Source organism: Monodon monoceros, unplaced genomic scaffold, assembly GCF_005190385.1.
Source record: "Monodon monoceros isolate NGI ecotype Baffin Bay Population unplaced genomic scaffold, NGI_Narwhal_1 Super_Scaffold_6, whole genome shotgun sequence".
Lineage (NCBI taxonomy): Eukaryota > Metazoa > Chordata > Mammalia > Artiodactyla > Monodontidae > Monodon > Monodon monoceros.
The window spans coordinates 32958443-32983270 of record NW_021703783.1 but is presented as its reverse complement, the minus strand read 5'-3'; the positions used below and the strand labels follow the sequence as shown (position 1 = coordinate 32983270).

The 24828-nt window shown below is 38.1% G+C and overlaps 1 protein-coding gene across 2 annotated transcripts in view; it reads right to left on the bottom strand.

Annotated features, from left to right (window-relative positions):
- Positions 1-24828, bottom strand: part of TMEM117 (transmembrane protein 117) — a 529726-nt gene that overhangs the window by 425571 nt on the left and 79327 nt on the right. For both annotated transcript variants that reach the window (XM_029206691.1, XM_029206692.1), the window contains one exon: positions 9232-9364. In XM_029206691.1, coding sequence (XP_029062524.1) covers positions 9232-9364 — 133 coding nt within the window. The remainder of the gene's footprint in view (positions 1-9231; positions 9365-24828) is intronic.

Below are 24828 nucleotides of genomic sequence, written 5' to 3'. Positions count from 1 at the left end.
ATATTTAATGAGAGCTAAAGATTTGAGAAGCTAAAATGTTCTCTTATTATAACAGCAACTAGCATTTATCAGGAGCTCATGGCATGGCAGGAACCACATCAACTGCTTTGCATACGTTGTTATCTGTGATTGTCGCAACAACACGAAGGTAGGTACCAATATCCCCATCGTATGCTGGAGGAACTCAGGCTCAGGAAGTAGTTTCCCAGACACAGATACAGGGCGTCAGGACAAAAGTCCATGCTGTTTCTACTACACCACATTGCCTTCCATACCAAGCAAAACTAAAGGCAACCAAGATTCTTAGCAATCTTTAATTTAGTTTGTTTCTCCACTTTAGAAGCACGCATTTCCCCCAGATTAATAATAATGATGATGCTAATAATAATGATAACACTAATACTAATAAGAACCCTATCACAACAAGCAGTTTCTTAAAAAAAAAAAGGAAACTGTTTAACTTTTCTGAGTTATTTTTGCCAGTAAGTAGCTAAGATGGGGCTCCAACCCAGGTATCTCATTCCTGGATCAGAATTCTTCCCCAGTAACAAGCTGATAAACTATTTAATAAGAGAGTTGAAATAAGCAACTATGAACAATGATCACAGAATACCTCCTAAGTGTGTCAAATCAATGTCGATTCTGGACAGATGATAATGTACGCCATAGAGCAATAAGGATGCAACATTGGTTGTGTTTTTCATTAATGTTTTAAAATTTCATCAATGCAGACAACACTAACAGTAAACCTGTGACAATCTGGGCACACTGCGCTATTTTACCCTTGTACTATCAAAGCCAAGTAATGTGCAACCAATAGTATTAAAAGCAGCCACTGGAGCCCTAGTGCTATACTGCCTTTGGCTAAATAAGTCTGTCTGTCTGTCTCTCTCCCTGCCTCCCTTTCTCCCTTCCTTTCTTTCTCACCAGCCTCCCTCCTTCCCTCCCTCTCCCCAGTACCCCACTGGGTCAGCTGTCTTGACCAGACTCAGCCATTCATTTCCAGCTTTTCTTCTCACGAGCCCATTCTGGGCAACCAGCTCTGCCCCTTCCTCCCAGCCTTAGTAATTAATTGTGCTATTATTGTGAATTAAACGTACAAGCAAGTCAATGTTTAGCCTAATTAAGAGTGAAGCCAACAAATTATTTAAAGCACCACTCTAGCAAAATTTGCATTCAGCCTTGTATTAGCAGCCAATCAAGCTTTTCAGCCATTGACTCAAGTACTTCCAGGCTTCACTAACACTTACAGCTAGGCTTTCTCCCCACCCCAGCTCCTGAACCCTGCCCTAGGCCTCCATCCTTTACCCATCCCTAAATTCAGTGTTTTATTACATACCACTGAAAGTAACATCCGATCCCTTTTTTCATTTACTACAATTTAAATGGATACATTTGTACTTCAGTTATTTTGTCAGTTTAGGTCATACAAAAACTGTATAGTTTAACATTTTATTAAAGACAATTTAAATTTTTTCTTGTCATTTCCCAAAATAAATTTAGCATCTTTCAAAACAAATTCACAAGCATTCCTTCCTTAGAATGAAGCTACCAGTATAAACAGTGGTAGCAGGTCAACCAACTTTGTACTGAAGAGCAAAAGCAAATGAAAATCACAGTTCTTAACAATAAAAACATGTACCAGGGCTCCTATTTCTAGACCAGTGGTGACTAGAAAGAGGAAAAGTTTGATTAAGGAATCTGAAAGCATTAGTGGAGGTTTCAAAATTAGTGAATTTAATAAAGAAAAAAGTACTGCCTGGAGTAAAATTTCACCTGATTTTTTTCCATTAAAGGATAATTCAGCTTTGGGCAAAATAACCTGCTGAAACATACATCCCTGACAAGAGAAACTGAAGCTATAAATCAGAGTCTCTTCTGATACAATGTATGGACACACAGTTGGACCAGAGTATGGTCATTCTTTAAAAAAAAAAACAAAAAACGAGGATAAGAGAGTGACAGGCTAAGGCCTAGGTCAGCTGTACACATGGACTTTACAAAGCATTATTAGATCTTGAACAATTCCATGCAACCTATAGACAAGTAGTCTAGGCCAGTCTCTCACTTGTTTCTCTTATTTTTCCTTGCTTGCTTTTGCTGCCGCCTCTATACTTAAAAGCCATGCATTTTAGATGTTAAGAGAGTGTCCATTTCAAATACTCCCTCCTGTCTCCTCTCCTCAACCGAGCACCCTTATCACATCCCACTCACTGTGCTCACGGCACTCATTCAGTGAGTGCTCCGTACAAGTTCTTACTAAAACTTATCAGAAAGAAAACAGAAGAGACAATTTACTCCATTTTCATTACACTCATCACCTAATTCTTACCTCCATTTTTTTCAGGTCCTGAATATGAATACTAATATTTATTTTTGAAATTGCCTGAATCACTTTGTCTTAATTTCTCAAATTCTGTACCTGCAATACTTAACACATATTGATATATTAATTAATATTTGTAAAACTCCTCTGGAAAAGGCTTTGTATCTGGAAAAAAGAAAACTTTTCTTTGTGATTGACACTAGAAAACATCAGCTTCTTCATATCCTACTCTAAAGAGTATGCACTCTTTGGACACTTATTCTAGTTCATAGAGGAATTTTTATCAGTGAGTCGTGTCTAATTTCCTCAGTGAGAAACACGATATTTATCCTTGTAACACTGGAATAAGTCTATAAACATATAGATGTATACGTGTGCATACAGATGTTTATATGCGCTATTATTTAAACCTGTTTTAGAACATAGAAGGGGGCCAAGCACATCACGAAAGAGGTGCTTATTAGAGAGCTCACTATGTGGATTTCTTAAAAATTGCCATTAAACACTAAGAGAGCAAATATTTCAACACCAAGTTTCAGAAATTCAGAAGGAGGAAGAGTCTTCTTTTCAAAGGAGAGAAAACCTGCCGGTGATAATATTGAAACAGTGTTGAAAACATGCCCTTTGCTGCCATCAAGTGGCTGCTTTCAGAATCTTTTTATAAGCCTCAACCACGGTGCAAATGCTTTTCTTTCCCACCGTTTCATTTCTCACACATTACACACATGTTATCCTTTGGGGGACTGGTATATTTGAAAAGACCAGGCAAGCGTTTCCTAAATTAGGGCGTAATACTATGGATGCTAAAATGTTCCATGACTAAGAAGTTCTTCAGAAAGACAACATCAAAAGGGGTTTGAAGTGTCCAAACACTGAAAACCCTTCCCAGCCCTATGTGCCTCACACAGTTTCTGTCAGTAAAGTCCTCAATCTGGACTTGGGAGCAAAGCTCTCCATTTCTATCCATAAAGAACTTCTAATAGATTGGCTATAAGGCACCTAGTGAACACAGAGGAAATTTTTTAAATTGGAGAGAGATTCATTTAGAATCAATTTTAATCAAGTCCTGTAACTGCAGGGGAAAATGGTTTCGTGTTTCTTTCCTATTTATGTCTCTCTGCTTTGAAGCTTCAGTCCTGTATGTAAACAAGGCACCGTATTGTTGAACCGTGATTACTACATAACCCTAATTTTAACTTGGTTGCTTGCTTTGCCCCCTTTTCTTTGAGTATCTTCGTTTTTCTCTCCCAAGAGACAGTTAATTAAATACACACCTGAATGAAAGGAGAAAGGACAATTGCTATTTTTAAAATATGCAAAATGCCACAGCAGCAGCCCCTTCATATTCTGAGAAGTCAACAGCATTCATCTTAGAGTATTGGTCCTTTTGACTGGAACATGCATTAATATGATTTTGGTCATGAAAGGAAAAGCCCCAGATAAATCAAAGTGGACAAAAGTTGGAGGGAACTAAATTGCTCTGTATAAGGAAACAGAGAAATTCTGAAAGTTATTTGAGGGTGGGGAGGTACTCCAGAGAGAAGTAGAAACTTGAAACTGGGAGAAGAGAACAGCCAGGGAGACTTGGGCAGGGGGTGGAGGGTTCTAAAGTCCAAAGGAAAATGTACATGAAAACCATAAAAACCACACCTGTGGCTATGAGTTCTTGGAAGATTTTTGTGTTCTACCCAAAGCCCAATCTAAGTCAGACAAGCTTCTTGATGTTCCCTGTGCTAGTGATGTTTTCCATTCCATCCTTTCTCAGTAGCAGTTTGCAGGACCATCTAATGTGGAGGCTTCTGTTTCAATTTCTCACTTATACAAGCCCAGATCCTTGTTTCTGATGCAAATGTGAAAGTTAAAACTCAAGTTCCTGAGTCACTGCCTGAGTGTCACTTCACAGGCTCACTACCTTGGTGTTCAGATCCTTCTTCATTTTTGGCCTCAGCGTTTTTCCTTATCTTTGGGTAAGCTCAGCTATGCATTTATAAAAAGTCTATCAGGGTTTGGGGAAAACTGGACAGCTACAAGCAAAAAAATCAAACTGGACTACTTTCTCACACCACATAGAAAACTAAACTCAAAATGGATTAAAGACTTAAGTGTAAGACCTGAGACCATAAAACTCCCAGGAGAAAACATAGGCAGTATGCTCTTTTCCATAAGTCTTAGCAATATTTTTTTGGATCTGTCTCCTCAGGCAAGGGAAACGAAAGTGAAAATAAACAAATGGGACTAAGTCAAACTAAAAAGCTTTTGCACAAGCGAAGGAAACTATCAACAAAATGAAAAGGCCATCTACTAAATAGAAGATATTTGCAAACAATATATTGGATAAGGGGTCAATATTCAAAATATACAAAGAACTCATACAGCTCATCATCAAAAGAACAACCAGATTTAAAAGAGGGCAGAGGACCTGAATACACATTTCTCCAGACATACAGATGACTAACAGGCACATGAAAAGATGCTCAACATCACTAATCATCAGGGAAATGCAAATCAAAATCACAATTAGATGTCACCTCACACCTGTCAGAATGGCTGTCATCAAAAAGAACACAAATAACAAGCATTGGTGAGGATGTGGAGAAAAGGGAACCCTCCTGCACTGTTGCTGGGAATGTAAATTGGTGCCACTATAGAAAACAGTATGGAGGCTCCTCAAGAAAAGAAAAATAGGGGCTTCCCTGGTGGCACAGTGGTTGAGAGTCCGCCTGCCAATGTAGGGGACACGGGTTCGTGCCCCGGTCTGGGAAGATCCCACATGCCACGGAGCTGCTGGGCCCGTGAGCCATGGCCGCTGAGCCTGCGCGTCCGGAGCCTGTGCTCCGCAACGGGAGAGGCCACAATGGTGAGAGGCCCGCGTACCGCAGAAAAAAAAAAGAAAGAAAAATAGAACTACCATATGATCTAGCAATTTTACTTCTGGGTATTTACCCCCCCAAAATAAAAACACTAATCTGAAAAGGTATATGCATCCCTATGTTCACTGCAGCATTATTTACAATAGCTAATATATGGAAATAACCTAAGTGTCCATCCATATATGCATGGATAAAGAAGATGTGGTATTACATATACAATTAGTCATTAAAAAAAAGAAATGAAAGTTGCTATTGCAACAACATGGATGGATCTAGAGGGTATTACACGAAGTGAAATAAGTCAGACAGAGAAAGACAAACACAAGATGATCTCACTTTTATGTGCAATCTAAAAAACAAAACAAAGACACAAACAAAACAAAATGAAATGAGTTATAGATACAGAGAACAAACAGGTTGTTGCCAGAGGGAAGGGAAGTGATGGGGGCGAAATAGGTGAAGGAGATTAAGAGGTATACACTTCCAGTTATAAAATAAATAAGCCACAGGTATGTAATATTAAGCATAAGGAATATGGTCAATAATATTGTAATAACTTTGTATGGGGACAGATGGTTAATAAACTTATAGTGATCATTTCATAATGTGTGCAAATGTCAAATCCCTATACAGTACACTGAAACTGACATAATATTGTCAATCAACTATATTTCAATCAATCAATCAATGTTAATCGCATCTAAAAAATAAAAATAAGCAAATAATATTAAATGAAGAGGGAAAAGAAGTCTAAGTCTGCATTGTATTTTTCAGCATTCCTGAAGGTTTTGTAGGAGGAGAGGCTTCAGGTTAGCTAGTCTGCCACCTTGTAAAAAGGAAGTTGTTCATAAAATGTCTAGATGTAAAACTCTGCCCAGGATGAGAGCCTTCTCTGCAGCAGAACCCTCACCTACGGCCTCACACATTTATGGAAGATGAATTGAGTTCATCTTGGTGACTTAAAGAATAAAGCAGCACTTTGGTGGCAGAAGGTGTGGAGGGAGAATCAAAGGTGAGAGGAGACTTTCCCCTGAATGTAGGAAATAGGGATTGTCTTGGTCCCTTCAGCACATCTCTAACTCCCCTCTTTCCCTCTCCATCTCACTGCCTCTCAGCCTGGCTTCCCACAGATCGCTGAAGCCATGAGTGAGTGTACACTTCAGGGCACTCACTGTAATGAGAGCTCCAGGAGCATGCAACTTGACTCTTATCAAGCGAGCTCTGGCTAAAACTATCAGTTCTGATCAGATAAACCTAGGGACTTTGTTCTCCGTAACAAGGGATCAAGGGACTCTGGTTGAGACTAAATTTACAAACAATTCTAAAATTGGGGGGGGGAAAGGGAGGGAAAAAAAGCAAATTATTCTAGGGAAACTTCATTTTTTCCTTTCTTAAATCCTAAATCCACTCTCTGTAGGCCTCACGGCTTCTGTTTTGGAAAGGAGTTCTAAAATACATAAACACAAGTCTAGCCATCATAGAAAATCCTTGAAATCCTTTTCAGAATGGTTCTAGACCAATATTCCTAGAAAGATCCACAGACCAGCACAGGTTGAAATCCCCAATGCAAATCAGATTCAGTGTAAAGAAGCCAGAATTCCTCTCTACCACCAGCAATCCTCTGATATAAAACCAGCCTGTTGTCCTTTCTGTACCCTTCTGGCTCCATCATTCCCTGCCCTAAACAGGATAGGGCAATGCCTCAGGTAACATGGTGCTTCCACCCCAAAGGCACAGTGGTATCCACCTGCTCTAAGAACTGATTTTCCTCCAGGTTTGCATTTCTACATTAAAGCGCTCACTAGTTCAAATGGCATGTGTTGTAACTGTTGATAATACATCTTTTATAAATGGAGATTTAATTTTTAAATGTGTAGAAATAAACCATTTCCCCCTTGCTTTGGATTTTTCTTTAAAAAGTAGCACCATTAAAGATGTCCTCTCAAGCAAAGATCCTTTTCAACAAAGATGAGGCATATTGGTGAAGAGTTCGAGTTACATAAGACTATGGAATTTATGTAGTCTGAGAATAAAAGACAATCACCTTCAATTTTACTTAAGACAGATACACATAAATTCTAGACTAACTCTTCTCTTATTTCCTGCACATATCTCCTACTTCTTTCAATTTTCAAATTCAGCTTGAATGATAAAAATACAAAGAAAGGCTAATAGGCATATGGTGATTGAGCAACAGGATCAACCATCAAATGTGTGCTAGCTTAAGAGCAGGCTGTATTACTAGAATTCACTACTTAATAGCTCAACCCCTTCTCTATTACTGCTTAAAATAGAGATTTAATTATAATGTAGCTTTGGGCAAGTGACAAAACCTCTCTGGTTCTCAGTTTCTTGATCTGTAAAATGGAGATAATAAAAATACCTATTGCAGAGGGTCATTGTGAGGTTTGAAACAATTTGTGTCTCTTACTGAGTGGTCAATAACTGTTAGCTCTCACTAAGGTTAGCGTTGTTATTAGCTGTTGATTGTTTTACAATGTGCCATGGAATATCTATTATTGCATTTAATTTATTATTTTTAATTCTGCTTCTTTCAGAATTAAAGAAGTAAGAGTAAGAGTAAAGAGTAAGCACTTCTGGTTAGCACAGACCTCATTAGCTCCATATTAAAAAAAAAGTAGAATTAGATGAAAAGTCAACTTCAGAGCAATGGATATATTTTATGTACATATACTATTTAACATTTTATTTCCAGCAACAGCTTAAAAAGAGTAAGTTTTACATGGATCACTTCCTCTTCTGGTCCCAGGGCTGAGAATGCACAGTTCCTCTCAGAGAGAGTTTTGATTGTGTTAGGTAAATCCAAGAACACCGTTACCTGGTTCCATTATACAGGCACTGTTCTAAGGCTGAGGCTTATTCTGACTAGCCATGGGTTAGAATCTGTAACTCCACCATTTAAAAAGAGACCCAGTAGGAATGGCATCATTTGAAGCCCAAGAAATAATTACAGACAAAGCATTTTAATAACTTCCTAAAGCCTGAATATTTGATCTGCAATCACATTCTTGAATTTACCACTTGTTAGTATGGACTAAAGTATAAACCTTGTGAAGTACCTGCTTTTCTTTTACTATTCATCTCTTTAATGGTGGGAAGAAAACAATAAAATTTTAATTGAGTTATCCCTCTCAGCACTGAACAGTGGTGGACAAAATCTATACATAACATCAAAATAATTGCACTGTGGAACTGGCCAGCAGTCTTGCCTGGCCTACATTTAGAAGAAAAGGATACGAGCTAGCTTTCCAATCTATTGGAGAGGATAGATCAAAACCTTCTAGAGGAACTACTTCAGTGTACAACAAGTATCTAAAGTGGTTTCTTATTGTCACTAATCTAATTCTTAAAGCTGTAAGTTAAGATATTCTCCTTACATTCTGCCCTTAAAACTTGTAAAGAGCAAACCAAGAACTGGAGAAAGTTAAAAAAAAAAATCTACAATCTACTTGTTAGCACACCTTCATGCCATGGTGATTTGATTAGTGACTTGATAAGTATAGATTACAACCTTGGACTTAATACAGGGTGGCCCACTTTTAAAAAGGCCCATTTATAACAAAGCTCTCTCTGTTGGAACTGCCAAGAGAGTTTAAAAAAAAAAATGCCACCAGTATCAAACACCTTTATTTAGCCACGCATTGTAGAGCAATGTAATTGCAAACCTGGAGAGCTACATCTTAGGACAGTTCTACTGATTGTGTGATTATAAACAAGTCAAGAAGATTTCCTGATTCTCATACTCTCTGTCACTATAATGAAATTACTACCTGCTCTCAAACTACTCCACAGAGAAGACCTAAAGAATAAGGAACACTATATAAGTATTGCAAAGTGCGATAAGCTTCTTGGATAAAAGACTCTAAATGTCTCAAGAAAAATGCACAGATTATCCCTATTAGGGTAGAATATTTGTAACGAAGATTTAGGTTACTAAAAACTAAAAAAATTATTGAATTCTTACAAGTTTCAAATATAACACTCACCACAGTAGAAAGGGGAAAGACAACCTACCCCATGTTCCCATCCATTAGAAGAATCGTGTTGTATATGTGAGAAAATATGAAGAGAAAGAGAATTGTGCTGAAGAACATTGTCATCCACGATCCATGATCCTCTCGAAACATTTTTAACCGAAGCAACTGACCTGCAATATAAATATTATTGGAAATCAGTGTACACTGTAACTCAAAATCCATACAGCTTTGCTTTATTTTAGTGAATCTCTATTATCTCACAAATACTCTGAAGCCTTTGCCCTAGCACTTGTCTTACGGGTGAAACCACTATCTAATGTCCTTTTTGCTCTTTTGTACATAAATGGTGAAGTCCAAGACAACCCCCATATCATCATCCTAGAGCAAACAATACTAGTATGAGAATCTGGTATAGAAATCATTCACTAGGCTGTCATGAAAACAAATTAATTAGGACACTATTACCTGCTACTTTTTATTTCACAAATATGTTTTTGGTTCATTTACTGAAACTACTTAAGTAAGGCAAATGGTAACGATGTTGCATAAATTCCATATAATTCCCTTTTGCTTCCATAGACCCATTCCCAATACTGGCCAGATGATAAAACCAAGTCATACTTCACTTATAAGAAGATCCAGTTGTTAAAGGTACATGCAAACATGAACAGTAAAAATAAAGTCTCTGTCATAAGAGACAGAAGGCTTAGCCTTACTCTTAGCTAAAATATCCATAACCACGTACAGGCTGGTGCCCAAGTCTGTGGGGTGTGTGGGGCCTGGTGGCGTGTGCATGTGTTATGGAGTTGGTATGGCTCCTAGCAAAACATAATTTCTACCCTGATACCTAAAATTCCATTTATAAAGACAATGGCTAAAATTGGAAAGGATGGTCAATTAATCTATGACAAAGGAGGTAAGAATATACAATGGAGAAAAGACAGTCTCTTCAATAAGTGGTGCTTGGGAAAACTGGACAGCTACATGTAAAAGAATGAAACTAGAACAGTCTCTAACACCATATATAAAAATAAACTCAAAATGGATTAAAGTTCAAAATGTAGGACTGGAAACCCTAAAACTCATAGAGGAAAACACAGGCAGAACACTCTTTGACATAAAATTGTAGCAATATTGTTTTGGATCTGTCTCCTAAAGCAAAGGAAATAAAAGCAAAAATAAACAAATGGGACCTAATTAAGCTTAAAAGCTTTTGCACAGCAAAGGTAACCATCAACAAAATGAAAAGACAACCTACTGGATGGGAGAAAATATTTGCAAATGATATGACGGACAATGGGTTAACACCCAAAATATATAAACAGCTCATACAACTCAACATCAAAAAAACACAAACAACCTGATTAAAAAGTGGGCGGAAGGCCTGAATAAACATTTTTCCAAAGAGGACATGCAGATGGCCAACAGGAACATGAAAAGATGCTCAACATCACTAATCATCAGGGAAATGCAAATCAAAACCACAATGAGATGTCATCTCACATCTGTCACAATGGCTATCATCAAAAAGAACATGAATAACAAATGTTGGTGAGGATGCAGAGAAAAGGGAACACTTGTACAGTATTGGTGGGAATGTAAATTGGTGCAGCCACTGTGGAAAATAGTATGGAGGTTCCTCAAAAAACTAAAAACGGAACTACCACATGACCCAGCAATTCCACTCTTGGGTATATGTCAAAAAAAAAAAAAAACCCACAAAAACCCTAATTCAAAATGATACATTCACCCCAATATTCATAGCAGCATTACTTACAATTGCCAAGATACTGAAGCAAGTGTCCATCAACAGATGAATGGATAAAGAAGATGTGGTGTATATACACAATGGAATACTACTCAGCCACATAAAAGAATGAAATTTTGCCATTTGCAACAACATGGATGGACTCAGAGGGTATTATGCTAAATGAAATAAGTCAGACAGAAAGAGAAATACTGTATGATGTCACTTATATGTGGAATCTAAAAACTAAAACAACCTAGTGAATATAACAACAACAAAAAAAAAGCAGACTCAGATATAGAGAACAAACTAGTGGTTACCAATGAGGAGAAGGAAAGAGGAGGGGAAATACAGGGGTATGGGATTAAGAGGTACAAACTATTGTGTATAAAATAAGCTACAAGGATATATTGTAAACCACAGGGAATAGGGCCAATATTTTATAATAACTATAAGTGGAGTATAACCTTTAAACATTGTGAAACAATGTATAATATTGTACCATATAATACTGTACATCAACTATACTTCAATAAAAAGAAAATAAAAAAAGAAAAAAGAAAAAAAGAAAAAAAGAATGTTAAAATGCAAATACTTCAAAGAGGAAAATGTATTAAGATGAACACTAAAGTAAAAATTACTAGTATCATAATCAGTCCAGATAAATATTTTGATTTATGATAAAGAGAACTGAGAGCACTAGTATCCTGAAAGGTGAGAAAGATTAAAAAAAAAAAAACAGGATTAAGAAAAAAATAAACATAGGTCACCCTGGCTTCTCCTAAGAGAAAGTTTATCTAAATAATGATAAAGGAGATGATTCACATATAGGAACTACAATTCAAATAGGGTAGGCCTGAAACCTTAACAATAAAATTTCCCACTAGAGAAAATATTCCCTTTTTTTGATGATATGTTAAAGGTATGGGGAAAATATGTATATTTCCATCTGTAAATGGTCTCTCTAGGGACAGATAGTAGCTCTCATGTAGGCTACCTCAGTAGCCTCAGTAGCCTTAAGATTACCTACAGTAATCTTAAAAGAAATCATCTTTTAAGATTTAACTACTAATTTTCGCTTGTCCCTTTCTTTCATTAAAATAGCACTTCAGATTTCATTTGGAAACCAGACTCACAGAAACACTACCCTAGCTAAAACTTTAAATGGAGCAAAAACGGATTTGGTTACATTATCTGGTTTCTTGGCCTGCACAAGAGAAGCAAAGGACAAATCTGAAAGTCAGGGGGAATGTGAATTATAACTGAAAGAAGAATATGGAAAACGTTCTACTGAAGCAAAGGATACTAACGCTGCAAATTACAGCCTTACAGAACTTGTTGATTAACTGAATCAATAATTATAGAAAGCCAGGGATTTGCGAGTCTCCACACAACACATTGACAGGAATATTATAAATAGATATTTAACACAGAATGCTTGAGAGTAAAAAACCCATGCCACGAATATCTTAAAGCAAGCTGTAGAGAATATTATTTATTCTTTGAACAAATATTTAATGTGTGCTTATTGAGCAAATATTAAATGTGTGCTTACATGCCAGCTGTGGTTCTAGGTGCTGGAGATACAGCTGTGAGCAGGGTAGGAAGTGTTCAAAGTCAACCATCATTTGGATATTTAATGAAAATGTGATCTTATTTTAGACTGATTTGACTCAATGTTCCCTTTGCTGCAAGTCCTTCAGCCTTGACCTATTTATTTAATTCAGCAGTTGATATTGAAGAACTGCTAAGACCAGCAATTAGAGTTCTTGGAAAATTTAAATGCGAATTTCTTTCTTAACATACGCATATGTGAAAAAATTCACTAATGGATGTACTTTAAAAGTCAGATAATAATGCTGGTGACTTAAGAGTGCTTTGCAAATAAAATACAGTGGGTTAACTGTACATGGCTGAAATAATACAGAGTTAGTAAAATGAGAAATGTGACAGTACCATTTATGCTGTCATCGCCAAACTCATTGCCTGGCACTAATTTCAGTCATTAGAGTCATTAGAACAAAATGGCACGTTAACACGGCTTGCAATTCACTTGAAACACACAATAAAAGTACTGCAATATATTAAGGCCAGAACCGGTGTGACCCAAATGTTGAGTCAAATCACATTAAAAATTTTTTCCCATAAGCTACTTCAACTTAACTCATTGAGTGTCCATCCTAATGATAGAAAGCTGTACACACAGATGGCCATCAGCTGACTCCCCATGCAATCTAATCAAACTAGGAACCTCAGAGTTACCCCAGGATGTCACATGAAAATGCACTGTCTCCTCCCCTGCAGTGTGACCATATATTTGGTTTCCCTGGGACATCAGTGGCTTATAACTGTTGTCCTAGAATAATTATTAATAGTGCCCCCTTCCTTTCTGAAGTGCACTGGTTTGGACAATAAGTTATACGCCACCTTTCCTATAGGTCACAGAATTCAGAGTTTTTTTTAACACTTTAGAGGAGTTTCAGGAGATAACTGAGTGAAAACAGTCTTCATAGGTCAACAGAGGTAAAAGACATCACTAGGAGGGGTACATTTCTGACAAGGTGGTAACGACTTTTATTTTAATCATAGATATATTTGTAAATCTGAGTGTATGTTTATGCTACTAATAAAATCTGTCTTGCACTGTATGGACTATAATCTTTGATATGGTCAAGGTAATTGGAAAACAAATCTTAAAACAATCCGAAGCATCAAGGTGGTACACAAGCCTATATCTGTGTTGGAGGTTAGGGTTGGAGGGCACAGGGATTCATTGTCACGAATGCTGATTAAAGTAAACTGAAATAGCCTAGAACCTCAGAATCTTTCCTGGAGATACAGTAGGTTTAGAACCACTAAGATGTCATAAGATGTCATAAGATTCTAACAAGGATAATGACCTAAAAGCATATTTTAAAATATACGATGAGCTCACATGTACGGTGGAAGACAGAGGCAGATGAGTGTAAGAGAATTATGGAGAGACTACTTGGTTTCTTGGCTTTTTTGCTGCTGTGTTCTCATCAGCAAAATAATAGAAAGGAGCACATTCCCTTTGTACCTCACGGCCAGGCTTTTATGCTAAGTTCTGGGTTCCTTTTCTTCAGGCATAATTTTCACAAAGAGGCCTTGAACAAAGGAATAAACTAAACAATCTCAGAGGAGAAGGAGTAGAAGTGTTTGTGCTTCCAGGGAAGAGATTAATGTACTCCTGGGAAGTTGTTAAGGCAAGATTAAATAGGGTGAGGGTGTCTAGATTCACTGAGGATACAAAGATTTTGGCCTCCAAGGTGACAGAACCTCATTTGGGTTTGATTCCATGGATGCTGGTGAAGGCCAAAGTATCAAGGGTCATGGCCTTGGAATTCAGGTAAGGAGACTGAACTGGCCCCAAAGGAAGGAGCCAATTGAGCAGCCACCCACCTTCGTTAGGAACACAGTGACCTGGTTAGGATGGTGGAGGTCATCGAGAGGACGTGACAGCTGGCTGACCCAGGAGTTGGACCTGGGCAATCAGAGGTTCCTCACCCCCTCCCCTGGCCTTGGAAAGTACATTCTGCCCACCGCACCCCCAGTGGGACCGTTTTCAAGAAGACAGTCTTGAGAGAGCAATGTGTTATTGAGACCATCTGCACAGAATATGTGACGAACCCAGTTAAGGCCTCTGTATAAACTTTTGACCCTGGTGGGCAAGTATAGAGATCTACTTGTCTTGCGGCCACTCAAGACAAGCCTCATACATAAGTTCATTTGCTTGCTAAACCTACCAATCTGGAGCAGTCTGCCTCATTCTTTGGTCTGTCCTTTCCCTCCAAGAATGGGGCCAGTTTAAGATTTCACCCAGGAAGTTCCTGAGGTTGCAAACCTACACTCTCTTAGATGGCACCATTGTGCTAAAGAAGAGGCAGAAGACCATCACCCAAGCAGCAATGGGAGAGGGGAAGACAGGTAAATGTAGACTCAAGGATTTGTTTCCAGGACCCTTATAAGCCCTGGGACTGCTTTAAACTTTAGGTATAAAAAAGATGATCTAAAATATTACGAATTTTGTACTCTCTGTTCACCTTGATGAGTGGGAAGTCCAAGCAAGATTTATTTAATTTAGAGGGAAAAGTATGGCATTACACATACTACCCTGACCAGGAAATATGAAAGCAGGCATTTTCCTCAAGAGGACGCTAAACTGAAGTCAACACTACTATCCATTAAGTCTTCTGCTGCAAAATATCCTACATACGATGCAGCCGATTATAATGTATACATAATGTGTACATGCAACTACTTAATGTATACATAGATATACATAAGAAACAAATGTAATCTGCAGTTAGTTAAAGGAATATATTTAATTTTTTGGGGTCAAAAAGCAGTCAAAATCAGCACAGCAGGCATTTAACATACCAGTAAGAATATTTTCTGTTGCAAATAACAAAAACAATGGTTCCAAACCCTTGCTTTTAATCACTACGGAACACTTGGACTTCAGATGTGCTCTGAAAACGGTGTTACAAAAGATATAAGTTAAGTAAGTATCATTTTTAAATTAAAAAACAAAAATAAAACAAACAAAAAACTAATACCAGCTTAAACTATAAGTCTATAGGCTTCTCATATTTCCTAACAAGGATATTTGTTCCCTGAACAAAAAATAGTTTTCTCCTTACTATAAATGTTTAGAAACTAATGTAGATTTAGTTTAACTAAACAATAATATGACTTCAAGAAAGGCTTCATCCAGCACTCAGACAATATGACCAAGGTTTGATTTATCTGCATTTTCCAGCTCTGTTCCTTCAGGGTGGGGTCCCATCTCAGCCAGCTCCTCCAGCACATTCATACGTACTCTTTGTAACCCTAAAATGACTGTAGCAATCCTGATGAATGCGTCTTCATTTTTGTCTGGGGAGGAAAGCATACTGCTTTTGCCCTAGCATTTCTTGAAAAGTCATGTGATTAACTCCACTTGGGCTTGTTTGGGTCCTGAACCAATCACCATAGCCAGAGTTATGAAAAGCAATGATTAACTAAGTCTATGTCACATGCTCCACTCCTAGAGCCAGATGAAATTAGTTCCCTAGCGCTACATTGACCCACAAATGCAAGGCAAGTATGGCAAACAAGTTGAAAAATGTAGAGCCCTAAGATGAAAGGTCCCTGGGTCCTTGAATCACTGCTTGGAACAGAGGTGCCTGCCATGTTTTGGGCTTAAGTGAGTGAGAAATTCAATTGAGATGTAGTCAATTCTATGTTTTGTAGGGTTTTATTACTGTAGTTAGCATTATCTTACCAGATACAACATGACCAGTGAATAAAAGGCCCTGAGAAGGTAAGAAAAAATGGGGTTAAAAATAGCCCAAGTGGAATCTTTACTTCTTTTTTTTTTTACGTCCCTAGTACTCAGCAAAACACATGGTAAACTATTTATATTGGATGAAATACTGATGGGCAGATTCTAGAAGGAAAATTAAGACCTGTCCTCAAGTCCTCCAAAAGAAAAATTCTACAAGTAAAATATGCAGGAAAACACATCTTGTTGGCAGTGATGTAGTCATCACTCAGACCACTCAATCTCAAAGACCTAATGCCCAAGACTGTCTAGTTTGCTGTCTACTGGGCGTGCACCACACCTGTCTACAACCTGCAACACAGTGAGGCCATATTTGTCTTCCTCACCACTAGTGTCCCCATGGCACTGACACATAGAACGTCTTAAATAAATAAATATTTGCCCAATAGATTAAAAAGGAAGGGACACACAAACAAACAATATTCCACTGTATGACTAAAAGCTCTCTGTCTGTAAATCTGGTGCCTACCGCACCCGCCCTGTGAGCCCTGTGAGCACTGCAGTTCTTCAAGCTTCACCTCCTCCTCATTTTCTCCCCATAAATTAACTACCTCCTGAGATCTATTCCCTCCTACTCAGCATGAAGCTCCTGTGTCCTTATCAGACCTTCTTTTCTGCAGCACCCTTGTTTCTTGTGCACCCCAGGTTTATATTATACTTGCCCTTCAAAAGCCCAATTCTGATTCAGAGCTACAATTTGTTTTCTCCAATTTCAGTAAACTTCTGCGGAAAAAGCTACACAAATGGGTTGATAAGCTGCTACATAATCACGATCCCCAACTTCAGCTGCTACCACATCACTGCACATTAATACATCCATTTCAAATTTCATCTCAAAACTCCTACTAAGCCTCTTTCACTCTCAGAATATGACCTGAGTCTCAACCTCAAGAAAACATTGCTACTACTAAATATGATTTCCTTCAACCTTCTTCCCACTCACATTCATCCACTTATCTACTTTCTCTGTTATTCTTACTTTCTTCTTCTGTTTTTCTTTGTGCTCCTCCTGCAAAAGACACCATGTGTGCCTTTTTAAAAATATACCCTCCTCTCTCTTGGTGCCTTGCTTCATCATCCATTCTTTCTCTCCTTTGTGTTTCCAATCTCTCCCACTCTCCGGTTTCTCTTCCCTCTGCCTCTAAAGCCTCTTAAGTCCATCCTATAAACAAGGCTTTCTTGACCTCATATCCTTGAACTACCATCCATTCAACTTCCCTTCTCATCCAGACTTCAAGAGAGAGTAATCTCCATCAGCCCCACTCACTGAGATCTTACTTGCAATGCAGACACTCTATTGAAATTGTTCTGGCAAATGTTAATGGCCCCCACCATTGCCAAACGCAATAGAAATATACTGGCCTTTAACTTACAGGACATTTCGGCTGCATCTGACACTGCAGTATCCACTCTGTCCTTCTGACACTCTACTTCTTTGGCTTCCCTAACACCAAATACTCCTTGTGCTTTTTCCACTTTGTTTATTCTTATCACTTTGGGGGGCATCTATTCTGCTTGTCACATAAACAATAATGTTCCTCATGGTCTGCCCTCAGTCTTTCTCCTTGTCATACCACTACATGGTCTTGAAATGGAGCAGGACCCTATGGTCCTTGCCCCCACCATGTCCTCAGCCTGCCTTTTGTCTGTGGAAAAACTTTAGCCAGAGAATAAGTTTAATCAGAGAGGCTTCCCTGGTGGCGCAGTGGTTAAGAATCTGCCTGCCAGGGCTTCCCTGGTGGCGCAGTGGTTGAGAATCCGTCTGTTGATTCAGGGGACACGGGTTTGTGCCCCAGTCCGGGAAGATCCCACATGCCGTGGAGCGACTAGGCCCGTGAGCCATGGCCGCTGAGCCTGCGCGTCCGGAGCCTGTGCTCCGCAGCAGGAGAGGCCACAACAGTGAGAGGCCCGCGTACCGCAAAAAAAAAAAAAAAAGCAATCTGCCTGCCAATACAGGGGACACGGGTTCGAGCACTGGTCCGGGAAGATCCCACATGCCATGGAGCAACTAAGCCCACGTGCCACAACTACTGAGCCTGAGCTCTAGAACCCGCGAGACACAACTACTGAACCCACGTGCTGCAACTACTGAAGCCCATGCGCCTACAGCCCGTACTCCACAACAAAGAGAAGCCACCGCAATGAGAAGCCTGCACACCGCAACGAGTAGCCCCCACTCGCCACAACTAGAGAAAGTCCACGCACAGCAATGAAGACCCAACACAGCCAAAAAAAAAAAAAAGTTAATCAGAGAAGTGAGAAAATGCAGAAACAAAGGAAAACAGTCAAAGGAGACCAAATAATAATAGTTTAATCATTAAGCATAGTCAAGGACCTTTAGTTCCTCCTTAAGGTCTATAGATAGTATTCTGAGCCATATCCTATGAGCTGTTTTGCAGATACTGAAGCCCCCACCAAGTGGAGGAGGATAACTACATGATGACCAAATTGAAGCCATGAAATTGAAGCCATGACATAAGCTGCCACAATTCCGAGAACTGGCCTCAAAGAAATAGGAACAAACCCTGGAACTAAAGATTAACTGTACTTAAAACAACCAAGATGACGCTGGTCACACCACCGATGACCAATTTCAAGATGACTGTCAGAGCTGACTATCTTGTTTCTGCATGTAGCTCCCTCCCTCTGTCTATAAAAGCTCTTGCCCCCTGATTGTCAAGGGGGGAGTTAGCCTTTGGACAGGCATCTGCCCTACCCCCTGGTTGCCACCCTCCGAAATAAAGCAACCTTTCCTTTCCTACCAACACTTGTCTCTCAAGAACTGGCTTTCAAGCCGCGAGCAGCTGGACCTGGGTTCGGTAACAGTCTCACTCACTCTGTGGGTTTAACACCCAATATCTCCAGCATAGACTTTTCCTCCTGATCTTCAGACTGGAAGAGCCACCTACCCACTGTCCTCCTCGATGTCCTACTGCCAATTCAACTCAGTATACAAAAAAGAATTCAAAATTTCCACCTCTCGTCCCAACACACAGTATACCCACATCTCCAATCTGACCTTTTCCGTCCCTAAATCCACCCCTACTTCTAACTTTGCCATCTTATCATTTTCAAAATAACTAAAGGTTGAATTCATTCTTGATTCTTGGTTCCTACACACCTTCTATTTCAATCAACAGTCTTATTATTTTATAAACTTCCATGCATGCTCTTCTCCCATAATTTGGATTCCCATTGTCTCTTAAATGGGACTGTTGTAACAACCGAACTGGTCTTCCTTACTCCAGCCTCTTTTCCCATCTCAATCCACCCCCAATAAATCAAACTAAAATATAAATATGGTCACATCGTCCCTTCACTTTAAATCTTTCAATGATCACTCTTCTCCTACAGTATAAAATTCAAGTTCCTTATCGTGGGATACAAGGCTTGACTTGACCCACGTTTACCTCTCCTCTCTCACCACTCCCTACCTTTCACTCTAGTTGCATAAACACTAAACAGGTTGCAGTTTCCTATGTTCATGCTGACCCTCTGCCTGGGATACTCTTCTTCTCCCATCACTCAACTAACACCTATATTTCCTGTGGGCCTTAAAATGTAAGTCAGAGATGAGCTCCTCTACAAAATCGTCCTCACTGTTAAATATTTCATATATTGGAGTAATCATCAGAAGAGCTTATAGGATCGATTCTCTCAGGAGGTAGTAAGTTCCCTTCAGGGCAAACAAGGAGGAATGGGTGCTACTGAAGCCAGGTGTAATGGGTTGGATTACATGATTTTTATGATCCAGTCAAATTTGAGGATTGTAGGGTTTGTTGTATTGGTGAGAGACTAGCTCAAAGTCTGCTAACTCAAAAGACTTTTAGTTTAAAAAAAAAGAAATTAGTCTTACCCGTTATGAGAAACAGTATTCTTTATGTCTTATCTGTCATCATATGCCTACTATATAAAATGAACCCAAAGTAACACACTGACAAGATTCTTTAAAGTTAATATTTAACATTTTAAATATTAGAATATGTGATAATTGATATGTCCTATTTCTTATATCGTGAATAGTAAAGTATAAAGTGAAATTGGATCAGAGCACTTGAAAATTAATTGAACTTTACTTCCAATCAGACTAAAATAAGTATATGAAGAATTCATGACTGATTTGTATAAGTGTATAGTTGATAAGAACATGATATTTTTTAAGATTTACTAATTTCAAAATGTCAATAAAATAAAAGTAACTAAAATAAGAGAATTATTCCACGGATGGGACACCAACAAAGAAAATTATCTAACAAAACACACCAGAATATCATTAGGGATGAAGGATACTCTAGTTAGACAAACATGGCTTTATATAATAAGTATAAAATGATGAAACTTTTGTACCATAAGGGCCCCATTTCATTAATATTCAGATCAAATCTTGTTATTTCAGTGTACAAAGAGAATTTAAAAACATTGAACAGATGGTTATCATCCCTTATTAGAAGTAGGTGCTTACACAGAAAATGTTTGTGATTCACTGAGTTTGACAGAAAATCAAATATGGAGAATTGAAATATAATTGCATATGATACTAAAAATATGCATTATAATATGTATTTCAAAAGGTTCTAGAAAGAAAGGAAAATAAGACCACAGTTAGAAACAGCAAAAATTATAGTATTTTCAGATCTAGGGTTTAATGTCAATTTTTAAAAATGTATGTATTACAATAATTTTGAGTAAAATATGTATCCACTAAATAAACAAATATTGACATAAATTATTCTCCACAGGAAAAACAGGAATAAATCTTCCATTTCATTGAGAAAGTCCAAATATTATATTTTACTATTATAATATGGCTCTTTCCACTAGATCATTCTTAGAATTAATTGATTTAAATTGCTTATTATTGCTCAAGAGGAAAAAACATAACTCCAAAAGGAAATAAAAGGCATTCACTTATTATTATCTGTTACTTTTCCTTTTAAGGAGAAAGGAGCTATTGAAGAAAATGAATATTAAATTAACATTACATCTTAGCTTGTAGCCTAAGATAAGATTGTAAGATAAGATTTAGCAGCACACTTAATTCATGCACACATATAATATTGTAATAGTCTATCATTTTGATGAAATCTATTCTTTTTTTCTAGGTATCTACTAAGTGGAATCATATTAAACAGCATTTTTGGAGTCAAAACCCGTCAAAAAAAAAGTAAAAAATAAAATAGTTTTGGAAATGATACAGGTTGTTATTATCACAATTTTGTATTTTGAAATGGGCGATGGGATAGAAAGTAGAGCTTCCTGTTTTTACACATTAATATCATCACTATTATTATGAAATTTTTATATCATCATTATTATATGGATACCAGCTTTGAAAAATAATAATGCTTATACTTTTAAAATAGGTTTTTATGTAGTGTTGGGCATTCTACTGATCCAACTGAAAAAGAAAGGTTAAGTTGTCAAAACTAATCCCTTGAAGGCTGATCCATGGTTTCAAGCAATCCTGATCAATCACAAGGTTTGGACACTAGCTCCCTGATCACAGGTGGAGATGGGACAGGAGGGACTGGTCCTCCCACAACCGTAAATACTGGGAAGGCAAAACCAGGCCAAAATTCTGTCATGTCACCCACATTTCCAGTATCCTATCATCTGTATCCATGTATACATGACTCCTTCCTGCTATCCTGAACTTCCCTTTCATTCACAGCTTTCCACAAGTCCTCTAACTCAGACTGGTTCCTTGTATTTGCAAACTTGTTGTTTTCTCTACCCATTCCATTTATAGATTTACTAAATAAAGATATTAAAAATTCATAACAGTTCCCAAGTTCTGCATATATATGAACAGACTGAAAAATCAATAACTTTTCTAATAAATCAACAACTTTTCTGTAACAGAGGTGAGGTCAAACCATTGCCCCCATGATTAGAGAGGCAGACAGGCGAATACAGGGAGTCACAGCTGACTGCAGCAGAAACTCACGAAAAAAAACTGCCTTGGGAACCGGTGCTGGCATAGGAAGACTTGAACTGTAATTAACGAATTGCTGGAGGGCTTAGTGTGTACAAGACTTAAGGTTAAAAATTCCAGAGAAACCTAGCCATAGGAGGGGTGGGGGGGGCTCATTTTAAAATGTGCCAGAACACTCTATTCTTCTTTTTTTTTTTTAATTATTGCTTTACAATGGTATGTTAGTTTCTGCTGTATAACAAAGTGAATCAGCTATATGTATACATATATCCCCATATCCCCTCCCTCTTGCATCTCTCTCCCACCCTCCCTATCCCACCCCTCTAGGGGGACACAAAGTACTGAGCTGATCTCCCTGTGCTATGCAGCTGCTTCCCACTAGCTATCTATTTTACATTTGGTAGTGTATATTACTACTCTCTCACTTCATCCCAGCTTACCCTTCCCCCTCCCTGTGTCCTCAAGTCCATTCTCTACGTCTGTGTCTTTATTCCTGTCCTGCCCCTATATGGAATCTATTCTTCTTAACAAGGACTGCCCTCAGGAGAAGTTACTTCACCAGACCTAACTTGCTGAATTTCAATCAGAACCTAAGTGATCTGGAGGAAAAGAAATACCCAACTCTAGCCCTCTCTAGCCATCCTCTCCCACCTTAGAGAACCGTGGGGGAACTAAGAAGCACGTGTAAGTCCACAGTCCAGAGGCATAGGCTCACTAAAACACTGAGGCCTAATCATAGGACTATAGAATGCCTCCTCTTCCCCCACATCTTACCACCATATTACTAAAGGCCTAGGTATACCTGGTACATCATGTCCAGTTATCAAGAAAAAAATTACAAGGCATACTCGAAAGCAAAAACAGATTTTGATGTTTATGATAGTAGCTTATATGGAAAATTCTTAATTTTGTTGGTAATATTTTCACAATAAAAATATTCATTTTACACATTTGTTGAACACCTACTATGTGCCTGGCAAGTGTTATATACTATAAATATAATGTAAATATAATATAAATATAATTGTGAAAATACAACAAATGTACATTTTCATGTATTGCAAAGGAGCAGGAAGCAAGAAGTATAGTAAGCTAAAATTTAAAGGGTACTAGTGAGCAAATTTAAAATTTAGGGTTACTTTAGGGCCAAAGGCCCATAAGAGCACTAAGAAAATGAAATAAAACTAAACCTGGAGATACTGCATATTAGGAACTGAACCTGAGTCTCCACAGTAAATCACAATTCTCCAAAGAGTCTAAAGTTGTCCTAAAAGAATAGTGTCTCCTGGATTCCAAACTTGGCAAACCCAAATACATTCTAGAAGAAAACAAGCCTAATTTAAATCCTCAGAATTCCCACAGATTATATTATTAAAGTATTAGTTCAAAATTAATACTCGCCAAACACAAAAAGAAATGTTACTATGAGTGAGAGTTGACAAAAACAGCAAATAAAATATTTAGACCATACAAGGACTTCAGATATTGGAATTACCAAATATGAAGTATTTAAAATCTGCTGTCTCAACACATGTTAGCATTTCTCTACCTTCTTCAGCATATGAATTACAGTAATAATTTCTGATATCTTTGTCTACTAATTATGTCAACAGTGTCATTTCTGGCTTTGTTCTATTGAGTAATTTTTCTTCCATCATGGGTCATATATTCCTGCATTTTTGCATGCCTGATAAGTTTTTAATGAATTCCAGACATTATCAATTTTCATCTTCTTGGGTGCTAGATATTTCTGTATTCCTATTAGTACTTTTGAGTTTTGTTCTGAGATGCATTTAAGTTACTTGTAAACAGTTTGATCCTATTGAGTCTTGCTTTTAGACTTTGTTAGGTAGGATCAAAGAAGCCTTTAATCTAGGGCTAATTTTGTCCCACTACCATCGTTCTGAGTACTCTACCTGATGCACCATAAATTCCAGATTTTTCCTCTCTGACTTGTGGAGACACAAACTATTCCTGGCCCTGTGTGAGAGCCAAGGACTTTACCCCTGCTCCTTTTGAGTGGCACCTTGGGTGGTTTTCTCACATGCATATGCTGATCATGACTCAATTGAAGACTCAAGGGAGATCGGAAAAATCTTTGGAGTTATTTCGCTGTGTTCCTCTCTCCTCTCCAGTATTCTGCCCTGTGAAATCTAGCTGTCTTGGCCTCCCCACACACCAAACTCCATCTCTTCAATTCAAGGAGACACCAGGCTCTGCCTGATTTCCCTCTTCCTGCATTGAAGCCAGGAAATTCTCTCCAAGAAGTAAACTGGAGTAATTGGAGGGCTCACTTATGTAAAAAGAGAAGATCTTAAAATCAGTCAGTAAAGGCAGATTTCTTCAAAGTAACAACAACCATACCCATAGAAGATATCCTAACAGTAACAATGGATGTCATAAAAGAGTGTTTCAAAGTGCTGAGAGGAAATAACTGTCAACCTAGCAAAAGTGTCTATTGTAACAAAGGCAGCTATTTGAAGGCACCAAAGAGCAAACAAGGCAGCCAAGATTGAAGGCCAAGATCCCTGAAAGAAAAATGCATTTAGATAAGTTCTCATTTATTGCTGCTTTTTCCCCTTGGGAGATTTGCTGATTTTCAGAG